This window comes from Neoarius graeffei, chromosome 19 (genome assembly GCF_027579695.1).
Source record: "Neoarius graeffei isolate fNeoGra1 chromosome 19, fNeoGra1.pri, whole genome shotgun sequence".
In the NCBI taxonomy this organism is placed as follows: domain Eukaryota; kingdom Metazoa; phylum Chordata; class Actinopteri; order Siluriformes; family Ariidae; genus Neoarius; species Neoarius graeffei.
In genome coordinates, this window is record NC_083587.1 from 13,117,207 (window position 1) to 13,132,457 (window position 15,251).

General features: G+C 39.9%; 2 protein-coding genes across 7 annotated transcripts in view; one reads left to right on the top strand and one right to left on the bottom strand.

The window, feature by feature from the left end:
• The window catches only part of fndc3bb (fibronectin type III domain containing 3Bb), a 102,272-nt gene extending 93,353 nt beyond the window's left edge, over positions 1-8,919 (top strand). For all 6 annotated transcript variants that reach the window (XM_060899669.1, XM_060899668.1, XM_060899673.1 and 3 more), the window contains 3 exons: positions 1,627-1,793; positions 3,033-3,160; positions 6,663-8,919. In XM_060899669.1, the coding sequence (XP_060755652.1) occupies positions 1,627-1,793; positions 3,033-3,160; positions 6,663-6,962 (595 nt within the window). In that variant the 3' untranslated portion in view covers positions 6,963-8,919. The remainder of the gene's footprint in view (positions 1-1,626; positions 1,794-3,032; positions 3,161-6,662) is intronic.
• Positions 8,920-10,380: 1,461 nt separating this feature from the next.
• ghsrb (growth hormone secretagogue receptor b) lies at positions 10,381-14,773 on the bottom strand. Its single transcript, XM_060900802.1, has 2 exons — positions 13,987-14,773; positions 10,381-10,688 (listed from the first exon to the last, which is right to left on the bottom strand). The coding sequence occupies exons 1-2, from the start codon at positions 14,771-14,773 to the stop codon at positions 10,381-10,383; spliced, it is 1,095 nt and encodes a 364-aa protein (XP_060756785.1).
• Between the last annotated feature and the right edge of the window lie 478 nt (positions 14,774-15,251).

Consider the following 15,251-nt stretch of genomic DNA (forward strand, 5'->3'; position numbering starts at 1 on the left):
ATCACTTTCACCCTGTTCTTCTTCAGAAATCCAACAGTGGCCTTAGATGTGTGTTTAGTCATGTTGGAAAAGTGCACAACGACCAAGGGCATGGAGTGATGGTAGCATCTTCTCTTTCAGTATAGAGCAATATATCTGTGAATTCATGATGCCATCAATGAAATGCAGCTCCCCGACACCAGCAGCACTCATGCAGCCCCACATAACTGCCACCACCATGTTTCACTGTAGGCACCAGGCATTTTTCTTTGTACTCCTCACCTTTGCGACGTCATACAGTTTTGAAGCCATCAGTTCCAAAAACATTTATCTTGGTCTCATCACTCCAGTAGTCTTCATCTTTGTCAGCATGGGCCCTGGCAAACTCTAGGTGGGCTTTTTTGTGCCTGGGCTTTAGGAGAGGCTTCTTTCGTGGACAGCATCCATGCATGCCATTCCTCTGCAGTGTACACCGTATTGCGTCACAGGAAATAGTCACCCCAGTTTGGCTTTCTTTATCTTTAGATAACTGCAGTGAACTTGCATGCCGATTTTCTCCAACCCTTCTCATCAGAAGATGCTCCTGTCGAGGTGTTAACTTCCGTGGACAACCTGGACGTCTCTGTGAGACGGTTGCAGTTCCATCTTTCTTAAATTTTTGTACCACTTTTGCTACAGTATTCTGACTGATAAGTAAAGCTTTGCTGATCTTCTTGTAGCCTTCACCTTTGTGGTGTAAATAAATTATTTTCTTTGGGGAATTCTGAAGAGACAAGTTGAGCATCACTCTCCATCCAGCATCCAGTCACTAAAAGAGGTCATTGTTGAAGAATGGAAAAAGATTGATGTTGGAAAATGTCATCAACTTGTTCATTCCATGCCAAGAAGACTTGGTGCTGTCATTAAAAATCATGGAGGCCATACAGAGTACTGGATGTAGTAGTTTTTGTTGTGGGGTGTACTCATTTTTGCACCACCCTAATTTGAATAAAACTAAAAAATGTGTAATCTAAGTTATATTATTAACCTTACTTTCATGTTATAAGTTAAACAGATGTCATATTAAACTTTGTCTTGTCAACATTTTGGAAATTGTGTTCACTGAGATATTGTTTAAAATGTTACTTTTCAAAGGGGGTATACTCATTTACGCTGAGCACTGTAGATTTGTGGGGTATTAGACAGGTTTTATGTTCACTTGAAGGGGATTTTGAACTTTTTTGTTTTTTATTTTTATTTTTATTTTTTTTATTACATATGGTGCATGACATTTGTGTGCATGACATTTCTTTTTATAAAGAAAGGTCCTTGTGTAATGGATTTGATGAGTTGTAGTAATGAATGTTTACAAATGCACCTTTTCTTCTATATTTTTATTAAGTTTTACTTTCAGTAGATAAGAGCACAAATGGAACATTGAAGTAATTAAAGATGTTTTTAAAAGTCAAAGTCTCTTTATCTCTCTCTCTCTCTCTCTCTCTCTCCCTCCTTGAATTTTCCCCCCAGTTTTCCCGAAGGTTCTGTCTCTGTTAATGATGCACGCACTGTAAGACTCTGTGTCCTGATTATCTTTTCGTGTCATTTCTGATGTGTTATCGGAGTGACTGTTTCATGCTGTGAGAGTAATCACAGGTGTTTCTGCGTCAGGTTTGTGCCGATTTATCGAGGGCCAAGTCACACATTTAAGGTTCAGCGTTTGAGTGAATTAAGCCGCTACAGGTTCAGGATCCAGGCCGTGAGCGAGGCAGGAGAAGGTCCTTTCTCTGAGATCTACTCCTTCACCACGACCAAGTCTGTTCCTCCTACACTGAAAGGTACGTAGGAGAATTACTCTGAAGTGTGTTTAGGTTTTCAGCCATATGATTATAACAAATATAACCACAGTGTAAAAATGTCCTCATGCAGCTATTAAACACACTGATGCAAATAATCTGTAGTTCACTGAAACACACAATAAACAGTGTTCATGTTTATTAATGGTAGTAAATCTCGTCCTCTGCATCGTTAATCAGCTCAGTTAGTCAGTTTATTCAGAATCAACACTTCTTATCATCATTATTCCCAGTAATGCTAAATCGAAACTAAACTACATTATAAATAAATAGAAATAAATATAATATCAAGATTGTGAATAAATATAGAATTATGGCACTACAATACAACGAGTTAGTGTTGAGATTGTGATTTATGGTCCCAGATTCATTAGAAATTGATCAGTTTTATCAATATTGCAGTTGATGTCTGTAAAATTAATTGATGAAGTTAAAAATGGTCTTAATTAATAATAAGTTAATAAGAAATAAGGGATTTGTGAAAATGTTGAATGTTGCATCGTAAAAAATGGAAAATATTGAATTCCTAAATGTAAATATGGTATAAATTGTGGGCGTGTAAATTTTTTTTTTTTTTTTACTACATCTACGGTTATTCATGAAGCACACTGCAGTTATGTATCTGTATAAATATTTTCCTGAAGCAGAGAAACAGTTTGAGATGGAAATATGTTCTGAATTATTAATGTGAGGTTTTATAAGGTTTTATGAGCTACTGATGGATAATGTTGCTTTCTTTTTAAATAAATGATAAATTTATGCATGAAAGATGAGAAATGTGGCCATTAACTGAAAGGAAAGAGAGAGACGTTACTCAGTGCTCGTGCTCTCTGCCCCGCTCACTGTTTTAAAAGTGTTTTTCTGCAAAGAGCAGATGGAAATGTACAGCAGTGAGAATACGCTTTGGAGAAACTTTAACATTACATCTATGTTTACATGCAAACATGGCCACTGGGTCTGACCTCCTCACTCCTTTCTCATGAATGACTGAATGGTGTGTGGACATGCTGTTGTCTATGTGGACAGATTTAGACTCTGCACAGGTTGTGAAATTCAGATTCAGTCAGATTTTAATGTCAGTTCCCAGTTCCTGCCGTGTTATCGGCTTCCTGTAGGTCAGCAGTTAGTCACTGTAGGTTTTAACTCCCTGATCTAGTCGTGTCTCTCACATGGACACTGTGTGTGTGTGTGTGTGTGTGTGTGTGTGTTTCCTCTCTGCAGCTCCTCGAGTGTCTCAGCTGGAGGGAAATGCGTGTGAGGTGAGCTGGGAAAGCGTCCCGCCCATGAGAGGAGACCGAATCACTTACGTGCTCCAGGTGCTGGGTGGCAGAGAGTCCGAGTACAGACAGGTACACAGTCACTCTCAATGGCTCTCGCACACGTTTACACGGCTGTCTTTTCAGCCAAAACGTTATTTCTGACATCATAACAGAGCAGTACATCTAAACTCATCAGGTTGAACATTATAAAGAGCTTCACTCCGACTAATAACACCAGTGTTACTGATATAAACACACACACAAATATTCACACACACCTTACACTTCACACCTTGTAATTGAGCTTTAGTTTACAGACCTGACAGTCCTTGGGTGTGTTAATAAAAACAGAGACGTTGAGATGCAGCTGCAGCTTTGACTGGGTGAAAAAGTTTCTGGATGGAATCATTATAGGGGTCATCAAATTACTGGAACATAAAATTTTAAGATCAGGATCATTCATTTGTAAAGTGGAAGCAACAACAACAATAAAAATAGGTACCCTATGGGTACATGTGGCTGCTTATAAATAAAAGTGTTTTCTGATCCCATGTCCATACAGTAAATACGGCATATGTATCAATGATACTCGCCTCATCTCTTGTAAGCATCACCAAGCTGTGAGCAGCATCAAGGTTTGTAGTATTTTGGTTACCAATTTTGTTTACTGTGTTTTGTTCAAAATACAGTGCTGTGAACTCGATCCATTTTCAAAATAGTAAGAAAGCACTTGTTCATGAATTGTCTTAGAAGCATTATTTAGTACTAATGAGCACATTTTGTTTCGCAAGTGTAGTGTAAAGACTCTAAAATAAAAAATAAAATTAAAGCGAATAGCAGAAGTTTGATATCGGCTTCTCAATCTATCTGCCAAAAAGCTAAAAAAAACTTACAAAACCTTTCATTTGACCTTTCAGAAGGACCAAACAGAAGTTGTGATAATCAAAAGGTCAATTTTCTTAAAATAAACACCACTTACTTGATATCGAATCAGTAGCCTTGGCGAACCACGAGGTGAATTTCGTTTATCTTTTTATCTGCCGATTATCTTCCGATACTACGAAGTTATAACGAGGTTTCTCTTGTTTCATTTCTGGTTCTGATTGGCTATCAAGAAGTAGAACGGGTAATCGAACTTGATCAGGATAAGTGCTGATTGGTTACGATGTTTCACTATTGTTACACTCATTCTTACATTCTTACAACACGATGACATAATGGCTACTGCCTCGCTTCACCTCTTTGAGGCAGTAGCCACAATAATAATAATAATAATAATAATAATTAGTACATTTAAATTCCAACAGTATTCTAACAATGTTTTGGCACCCCATACACACACTGACATGCCCAAAATGTTAAATCCTCTTTGGTTTTATTAGAATTAAAATAATTAATAAATAATATAAATAATTTAAGATTTAAAAAGAATTAATATTAATTGAGAATGAAATATTTCACTGGACTCTTTACGTTTCTATGCATTACGGACCAGTCACAGTATTTCCCTGAGATCTGTACGTCATGTTTGTTTGTGAAGAAGAGACACGTGAGGTGTGTGAGCACGGTGAAAACGTTTCTTGGAAATCTTTGTGAACGTAGACGGTGGTTCAGTTTGTTGGTCCATGATAGCAGCCTAATCATGTCTCATTTTGAGAATCCATTAACTCACATTAGGACAAACACACACTTGCTCTGCGGTGAAACGAAGAGTTCAGTAAAATCTGAGAGGTCGCTTTATTCCCTCAACTCTGAGGCAAACCGAATAAACATGCAGAATGACTCAGTGTGGAGATAACACACAGAGTGAAGCGTGCTGGTGACTTGTGTGTGTGTGTGTGTGTGTGTGAGATTATAAATGCGCAGGTCATTTTTAGCTCTCAGTAACTAATCCATACTCGTCTCTCTGCATGACTCCTGTTCTTATAAAATTACTCTTTAAACGGCTCTGAGTTAAAAACTGTGTGCAGCATCAGAGCGAAACACAGCGAGCTTAAAGTGAACGAATAAAAGGACAAGCGGAAGGAAGGGGTGAGGAAAGAGAGATCAGGGAAAGAAAGAAGAGAAGAGAAAATACATGAGAAAGAAAGGAAAAATGGAAGAGAGAGATAAATAAGGAAAGGAAGAGAAAGAAAGGAAGGAAATTTGAGATCAGAGAGAGAATGGAACAAAAAGAATAAAAACAAAATAAAGGAAAGAATGAACAAAAGGATGAATGAAAGAATAAAGGAGTGAAGAAAACACATGCAGGAACAACCCAGGAACAAGACACAAGCAGATTAACACAAGAAAGAACAAGAGAATGAACGAAAGAAGAAGTCTGTGGTTGTGGAACTCTCAATAGACAAGTTAGTGTAGAGATTTCTGTAGTGTGTGTGTGTGTGTGTGTGTGTGTGTGTGTGTGTGTAAAAGTGAAAGGTTGTTAATTGTCGCTGGTCAGTGATGTTGTTCCTGACGCGTCATGTCAACCTCATGGGAGCTGAGAGGGAGAGATTACACACATCTGTCCTTGTCACTGCTCTCTCTCTCTCACACACACACACACACACAACAGAAGTTTAGCATGTCTGGGTTCTCAGATGTTCCTTTATAATATTCAGCTCCACGTCATTCCTTTTTAAATTATTTTCTGTTTTTACTCTTTGTTTACTCTGTTGTTGTCTTGTTGTCACGTCTTCTTGTAAACATGGGAGAATGAAGCCGGATCGCCCCTCCTGGGGTTTTAGAAAAATGAAGCTGTGCTTTCCAGTGAAGCATAAAGAAAAACCCGTTACACTCAGCACTCTGACTTTCCCCCTCACCGTCACTGCACACTGTCTGACGCTTTCTGTGGATTAGAAATGAAATGAGAGACATTTCCACATCTCTGTCTCAGACAGGGTCCATGTGGACACTACAGTGAAGGGCAGCCGCGTCATTAAACATTTAAAACACACAACAATAAAACACACACACCACTCCAGTCACAGTGTTGAGAGGAATTCTCAGCCTTCTCTTCTTGTCTCACAGACACGACTCGGATCTCAGATCTGTCTGATCTATTAGCTGTATCTGGTCTAGGAGCACACAGAAGGGACTCAGGTTTGACTCCAAAAGATCAGGTTTTTGTGTCCACACATTCATAAAAATAATTAGATCTGTGTCACATTAAGGCAGAACATCAGATGTATCCTGCGTTCACAAATCTGTTCTTCTTGGACTTTTATCCAAATTTCCAACACTGCAGTGATGCAGTAAAAAGTAGTTCTGGTTACTTTCGACTTTCCTGAAGGTTTTGTGGAATCCATACGCCATCAGAGTCACACAGCTCCCACATTCCTCCCTGTGAAAATGTAGCTCTGAAAGGCTTGAACACGTTTACAGCTTCATTTCCACACAAACCGCTTTAACTGCAGACGTTCCAGGGTTCGGTTTCAGATCAGAGTTGTAAGATCCAAGAGTGGACTTTTACTCTGGGTGAGTTTGGAGTAAACAGCTTCTCGGTTCTTTTCTTAGTGAAAGGAAATGAGTTCCACTGAACAGAAAAACACGGGAGACTTTGTGCTGAATGAGACAGTGGCATAACGTTCTCTTCCTGCTGTTCTGTCCTCAGGTGTACAAGGGTGAGGACACGGTCTTCCAGCTGTTCGGCCTGCAGTGGAACACGGACTACCGTCTGCGTGTGTTTGTGTGCAGACGCTGTGCAGACACCTCACAGGAGCTGTGCGGATCCTTCAGCCCGTCCACTCACTTCTGTCCTCGCCGCACTGTCTCATCTCTCAGCGTGGACACGGGACCTGCCGCCTCGTCCTCTGGGAAAAAGCTCACAGACGAACAGTTCGCCAGCATCATCGTAGTGGGCGTGGCCTCGCTCTCCATCTTCATCGCTTACCTGCTCCAGCTTCTCATATGAGATGAAGAGACGTGAATCGAGCGAGACTAAAACCAGCGTTTCAGAAAAACCTTCTGTCTTTTTATATTCACTTCCTGCTTGTTTTTTTGTCTGTCGCTTTTTATATGTTTAAACTTTGTTTCTTTGTTGCACAAATTTTTAAACTACAAACTTTACGTAAAGTGATAAATGAAAGTATTTTTTATATGTCCTCCAAGTTTTTTTTTTTAAAGAACATTTTCTACATAAGAGCGTTGTTTGCTAGGCCCCTGAGCAGTTTCATATTAAGCATTAAAATGATTTCATATTTTTATATTTTTTACAAAGTGTTTATGTGATACAGCTTTAACACATCAGACGTGATGTCATGTCCTTTATATTGTTTATTTTAGACGTGCTAAATCAGTTAGCTTCAGCGTCAACACTAAAGCAGTAGTCTGAATGATTACACTCATATTAAACACAGTCACCTTTTTAAACTGAAGCATTTTTACTGTAAAGAGAGAAAGTAGAAGTGTATAAATTACAGGTACAAACGAGAGTCACGTCTCGTAGTAACGTTGAGGCCGTTGTATTTATTGTGCCCATTAATGAACGCTCTTTAATGTCTAATCACAGTTACTGAGACTCAGTCAGACGTTTATTTACAGCTCTGTCACTGATTTTTCTCTGAAGTCGTACAGAAGTGTAAAAGGGAAAGCAGACTTCATTTATTATTATTATTATTATTATTATGTCCTTATCAGCAAAAGCAGCCTCCTGTTGGCCAAAGACTTCTTGTTTTATTCTCACTGGCGTCTTAACAGCAAACTGAAGTGTGAATGTACGACGCTCAGGGACTGAAGTGCCCCGATCTCTGTTCAGTAAAACTGCCGGTGTGAGAGATTTCCTTCTGAGCACAAAGACATTTTTTGAAATCACATTTCACCCTTTTTGCTATTTCAGAATTTCCTCGTAGCATTGTTTAACGTCTTTAGCTGAGACTACGTTAATGTAGTACAAGAAAAATGTTTACTAGTTCAATCAGACCTTAACCAAAGTTAGCGAGTGAGCTAGCTTGTTAGGTTTATTTATACTATATATTGCATACAGTACTTTATAATGCAAATCACAGTGCAATCTTTCGTTTATTTATTTCTTTAAAAAAAAGAAAATGAACTGTCATATTCAATATTTTCCTCATGTAGCATGTCTTTTTTTTTGGTTATGATGATTTTTTTTTTAAATATAGAGCAATAATCTTTAATATTAACCATTTTTTTCTTTTGGATATGTGTATTGTTCAGTCATACGATGTTTTTACTCGAACTTGTGTCTGATTTAATTCAACAAATGCTGATTTCTGTCCTACAGTCTACCAGTTTATTATTTCTTCTCCAATCAGCAAGTTAAAGCCAATGCTTGTCCTAATATATATATATATATATATATATATATATATATATATATATATATATATATATATAACTTTAATTTTCTCTCTCTCTCTCTCTGTCTGTCTGTCTTTTGAATACCGAGTCCGTCTCCACCGCTCATGCATTAGGGACAGCATTCCATTCCATTTTTTTGAAGAGGTGCGACATGACGGTGTGAGACGACATCATAATGAGATGTAAAACTTGAAGTGGAAACACTTGAACACTTTTCATTTCATTCATTTTTGCCCCCAAAAATCCAAACTCACGTTAAAAAAAACAAGTTTGAAAGTTTTCAGGTCATTAATTTAAAGTTTTTATGGGATCCTGATTAAAAGCCCATCACTGACGAGCTCGATGAGAATCATTCCACTCTGTCAGAAATATAATCATGTCACATTTATTGTTGTAAATTATAATCATAGGCATTATAAAAAACCCTACCATATCAGTTTAATGTATAGAGTTGAAGTCATACCCTTTGTATTTAAGATGATTATGTATCTGTAGCATATATGTAATATATTTATACACAATAAATTTTAAACATTTCTGAATATGAATTAATATGTTTGTTTTGTCATATTTTTACCACACATCTGGCACCAAAATGTAAAACTCCAAATTTCTCAAAATACAAAAACACATTTACTGATGCCTTTTTTTTTTTACAGAAATACTATTTCGCTACTGATATTTTTTGTCATAAAAGCTTCAGCTCACACACATAAACACACAAGTCTTACAAACAGTTAAACAAACAGCAAACGAACGGAACACGTTTAACCACAAATTTACTGCATTGTCCAAGGCATCATTTTAAAGAAAATGTGAAGATGACGTTTCGTGAGTTTTAAAGAAAATGGACTTTTAAGAAAAATAAACATTGGAAGCTAAAATATTTGCTGATTATTTTTCCCTTTAAAACTGTGTCAGTTGTCTCGTGTTGGAGAACCTTCACAGTTCACTTACATCTTCTGAAAAGGGGGGGGGGAGGATAATTTGGATGATTTAAGAGTAATTTATAGTTGGAACCTTTCCAGAAAAGGAAACTCTCTGTTCTAGGGTTCTACACAGAACCTTTCCAGATGTACACAATGAACAGCCTTGAATGTAATGTAAAAATAAAATTGAAGGTGCCAAGACTTTTGCACAGTGCTGTAGAGATACCATGAGCTGAGTGTTTTTTATTTCACATGTTTAAGCAGAACAGATGTGTGTTTTGTATTTGAACAGATGTGTGATTGGTCAGGACGTGTGATGTTTAATCAGGCAGCACGACTGTATTTCCCCGCTGTAGGGTACAACGTGCACAGCGCTCATCTACAGTGCTGTTTCTGTCCTCCAGTAACTCACAAAGGTTTAAGGCATTTTTGTGGAGATGCATATAAACTCTACATACATGACAAACTATTTTAGCAAAAAAATCTCCATACGAAAAGAAACACTCTGATGTAATATCCTGTGGCTTTCTTCCAGTCAGTTTGATGGCTTTAGTGAAGGCCGATATCTGATAAACCTGCAGTGATAGATCTGATATATATGTATACAGGGTTAGTCAAAATTATGTCAACATTTAAACGGTAGAAACCATTTATTCACAAAACATACATCATGCTGTATGTGCAAGATGATTTGCAGGACGGTCTCAACCTGTTCACCATCATGTTCAACACACAAAAACCAGCAAGCAACAGTACCATTTAAAGAATAATAAAAATAATCCATTAGTGTTAACAGAATTTTGACTAACCCTGTATATATATTTCAAAAGTGTCTGAAACAAAGAGACTCGTGCGAATGCACAGAAAAGTCACACAATTAGCTGTTCAGGTTTTTAAGATAAAATACAGATAAACGGTTTCAGTAATTATACAGTTTTCAACTCGATTAACGTTCTGAGTCTCATCTATCACCTCTCACACCACTTTAAAAAGCATGAAGGCTCAAAAGGGTTTGTGTATAAATCCTCTCGCCTCCACAGGAACCTCTCGTCCCTCAGAGCAGAACCCACTCCTTCTCTGTCATGTGGTTCCACTGGACTCGTTCCACACTGTGCAGTTCTCAGAATTCAACACAGTCGACTTTGAACGCTCCTGAGTGCACCTCATTCCGAACAGCCTGCAGGCCATGATCCTGTACTTCTTGGACATGATGTTGTAGAGAATGGGGTTGATGGCAGCATTGAAATAAAACAGAATGAAGGAGACGAGGTTGCAGTACTCACTGATTTGAGTAATTAGTGGAGAGTTGGCTTCAGATGACTTGGAGAACAGATAGCGGCCCAAGTGGAACGGCAGCCAACAGAGAACAAATGTAAAGACGATCATGGCTGTGAGGAGGACATGGAGAGGAAACGTTAGAGGACTCTGTTCATAACAAGGAAAATTCATATTAACCACAAAGAACCACAAGAACTTCAGAATATTTCAGAATCTCACTCCGTAAATATAACAGTGTAAATATAATAATAGTGATGAGGTATGTTTATATCATGCCACTCACAATCCCAAGGTCATGTTACATGGGGAAAGGGGGGAGGAGGGTGGTACAGACAGCAGTAAAGGAGGAAGAGAAGTGTTCACTGGGTAGAAAAGTCTTTAATTTGGATCTAAAAGTAGAGAAAAAAGAGCAGTCACAGAGAGACTGAGGAAGAACATTCTGGAGTTTGGGGGCCATGACACTGAAGGAGCTGCCCCCCAGGGTGGAAAGTCTGGCGCATGAGACAGCAGGGAGATTATTGGTCAAAGACCAATAATGGTACAGGTACGGGTGAGACCTGGTACGGGTGAGAACTTTAGCTGCAGACTTCTGAATATACTAAAGCTTCTATGGGGACTTTGCTGGGAGGCTGATGAAGAGAGAATTGCAATAATCAGTATGAAGCATAAACCAGAGTTTGTCCATCATTATCAGTCAGGAACGTGTGAAGATGCACAGTGTTACAGAGGTGAAAGAAAGCAAGTTTGATCTCATCTCATCTCATTATCTCTAGCCGCTTTATCCTTCTACAGGGTCGCAGGCAAGCTGGAGCCTATCCCAACTGACTACGGGCAAAAGGTGGGGTACACCCTGGACAAGTCGCCAGGTTATCACAGGGCTGACACATAGACAACCATTCACACTCACACCTACGGTCAATTTAGAGTCACCAGTTAACCTAACCTGCATGTCCTTGGACTGTGGGGGAAACCGGAGCACCCGGAGGAAACCCACGCGGACAACATGCAAACTCCACACAGAAAGGCCCTCGCCGGCCCCGGGGCTCGAACCCAGGACCTTCTTGCTGTGAGGCGACAGCGCTAACCACTACACCACCGTGCCGCCCCAGCAAGTTTGATATGTAGATCAAATGAAACACCAGCAGACAGGACGAGATCATCGTCAAGACGCAGAAGAGCGTCTCGGTGAAGTGTACAGAAACCAGACTGAAGTGGTTTGTAGAGTGCGCTATCATAAAGAAAAGGATGAAGTTGTGGCGCTGCCTCTCTTTCCATCTCTCAGAAAGGAAGATTGGAGAAAGGTCTGTAACTGGGAAGAGATGCTGGACCCAGCTCAGGTTTCTTCAGGACAGGGGTAACTGCAGCAGTTTGAGGGCAGGAGGGATAGAGCCAGAGGAGAGACATGTGTTCATGGCAACAGGAGTATTGATTACAGATGAACATACCTTCAGTAGAGGGGCGTGGTCCAGCTGACAGGCAGGGTAACTGTTACGTTTTTGTCTTTTTCTATTTGTTGTACTTGTGTGTATTTTTGCTTCATGGCTTTTACACACTGTCTGTCTGTCTGTACATACTGTATTTATTCCCTGTAGAGCACTCAGAGGCGATTCTAGAGTCTGTTGTGGCCCCAAGCAAAAATTTCCAGGGGGCCCTTCTGACCAGTGTTCATCACCAATATGTTATAAATCAGGGCTTTTCAAAGTGTGGGGCACGCCTCCCCGGGGGGGGGGGGGGGGGGGGGGGGGGGGGGGGCAACGTGAGGAAAATGTGGACATTTAGCGAACTTCAGCTAGCCTTTGCCAGAGACAAAATGGATCGATTTTTAGTACCTAAAGTTACACTAAAAAATAATGGGGCCAGTACTGGTTCTTCAGGGCGATGCCATAGAAGAACCTTTTTCAGGGCTTCAAAGAACCGTTCATGCAACAGTTCTTTAAAGAACCATTTAAACCATTTGTTTGAGCAGTGAAGACAGATTTGTGTAAACATAGCCTATGTGCATTGACCAGCAAATGGTAAGAGAATGCCAGGCTCTGAAGAACCATTTCCAATGTGAAGAACCTTTCGCATAATGTAATGGTTCATCACAGAGTTTTGACTCTCCATGGAACCATCCAGAGATTTAAAGAACCACTGAAGCACCTTTATTTTTTAGAGTGTACAGTGAGTGAGGAGACAGATTCTGGGCCAAGCAAAAAAAGAAGGAAATATGACCATGATTATTTAAAGTTTGGATTTTCATGGACTGGATCTGAAGATGCTCCACTGCCACAGTGTGTTGTCTGCCATGAGATGTTTTAAAAAAGCACAGATGCTTAAAATGTGTAAAAAAAAAAAAAGATGTTTTAAAAAAGCACAGATGTTTAAAATGTGTAAAAAAAAAAGATGTTTTAAAAAGCACAGATGTTTAAAATGTGTAAAAAAGATGTTTTAAAAAGCACAGATGTTTAAAATGTGTAAAAAAGATGTTTTAAAAAGCACAGATGTTTAAAATGTGTAAAAAAGAGGTTTTAAAAAAGCACAGATGTTTAAAATGTGTAAAAAAAGATGTTTTAAAAAGCACAGATGTTTAAGATGTGTAAAAAAAGATGTTTTAAAAAGCACAGATGTTTAAAATGTGTAAAAAAAAAGATGTTTTAAAAAGCACATATGTTTAAAATGTGTAAAAAAGAGGTTTTAAAAAAGCACAGATGTTTTAAAATGTGTAAAAAAAAAGATGTTTTAAAAAGCACAGATGTATAAAATGTGTAAAAAAAAAAGAGGTTTTAAAAATTAATTTTTTTATTGTTTTATTGTTTTATGTTTAAAATTAAAAAAAATAAAAATGTGTACAACAACCATTTTTTAAAAATACGAATGGAACATTAAGTATAGCAACAATAAAAATTGTAGGGGGGGGGGGGGGGGGGGGGGGCGCTGTTATTTATTTGCTCTCTGGGGGGGCTGACTCTCCCACACTTTGAAAACCCCTGTTATAAATAATCTGACACCAACGAAAAATGTATGAAACCAAAGTTTTTAAAATTCCAAATGTGAAAATACAATGGTAAAGAACAAATAACAACAATAAAAAACAAAATAAATAAGCCCTCGGGCCCCGACTCTCGGGGGGGGGGGGGGGGGGGGGGGGCCTGGGCCAGGGGGCCCCAAGCAGTTGCCTGCCTTGCCTGTTCACAAGCTGCACGTCTGAGGGCACTTTGTGAGAGTTTATAAATAAACTTTACTTATTTATTCTGGAGGAAGGATTCGACTTCAGTGACAGAAAGAGAGTGACCAGGTGTGAAACAGTGAAACTAATGTCAGAGCGCGACTGTAACAGTGAAAATGTCAGGTCTAACTGAAACAATGAAAAGCATAACAGTGGAAAAAGTCACAGTGTAAAAGTAAGCGTGAAAATGGACCTCTCACCCAGCATCTTCACCGTCTGTGTGTTGTTCTTGTCCCGACTGGACCCGGGTCCCAGTGGGTTCTTCTTCCTCCTCCACAGAGTGCGGCTGATGAGGCTGTAGAGCACAGTGAGACACAGCACGGGCAGGAAGAAGAACACGCTGGAGATCCACACCATGACGGTGAGCAGCCCGGACCGGATCGCCGACTCGGTCGCTTTGCACTCGTTGGTCTTGTACGGGTTGGTGCCATTTTCGTGCTCGACACCAACCAGAGCAAAGATGGGTCCCGCGCTGCACAGAGCCACGAGCCAGAGCAGCATGATGAGCGCCTTCACGCGCCCTCGGGTCACCAGAACTTTGGCCCGGAGCGGGAAGCAGATGGCCACGTAGCGCTCCACGCTCAGCGCCGTGATGCTCAGCACTGCCGAGTAGGTGCAGCTCTCACTGACGAACTGGAAGAGCTTACACAGATACTCGCCCAGGTTCCAGGGCCGGTAGCGCCACACCCGGTACAGGTCCAGCGGCATGCACAGGAAGATGAGCAGGTCGGACAGCGCCATGCTGCACAGGTACAGGTTCGTGGTGGTCCGCATGTCCTTGTACTTCAAGACCACCAGGATGGTCAGCAGGTTTCCGCTCATCCCAACCAGGAAGAGCAGCGAGCAGGTCACACTTATCCCGGTTAACACTGGCACCGGGTACAGATGGACCGGGTACTCAAAGTCCGAGTCCAAATCCGGTTCTGTTCCGTTGTCCGGCGCGTCGCTGTCGCACACACAGTGGGACGCGTTGGTCCAGTTCGGCATAATGATGCGCTTTCAGCAGCAATCTTCTGTTTCAGAAACCATAAACCAAAAACCCACCTCCGTGTCGCGCTTCAGACGAGTTCGGAAACAAAACCAAAAATAAAATCGAATTTTAATAAAATAAAATAAAAGCTGCGCGAGGATTTCTCTCAGTGCGCAAAGACGCAGAGTTCTCTCTCTCTCTCTCTCTGTGTGTGCGCGCGCCTGTGTGTGTGTGTGTGTGTGTGTGACAGTAAAATACTGAGTTACAACCCCAAAGTTGATTATTTTCTTTTGAAAGCACATTTTATTCCTCTCGTCCCACACCTATTTGTCACAGATTACAGTTTTTGAATGAACATGTCAAACTTGTTATCCGTTTAGAGTTATATTTAATATAACAGAGCACTGGCAAACATGTCACCTCCTGTTCTCAATTTAAGTTCAAATCTAAATTGTCTTTACATTATATTCAGGGGGAAAAAAAAGTTATTTGTTC

Coding starts and splice junctions, on each gene's coding strand:
- ghsrb (XM_060900802.1), bottom strand. CDS start 14,773: ATGCCGAACTGGACCAACGCGTCCCACTGTGTGTGCGACAGCGACGCG. Junction 10,689..13,986: donor ACAGACGGTGAAGATGCTGG/GTGAGAGGTCCA, acceptor TCCTCCTCACAG/CCATGATCGTCTTTACATTT.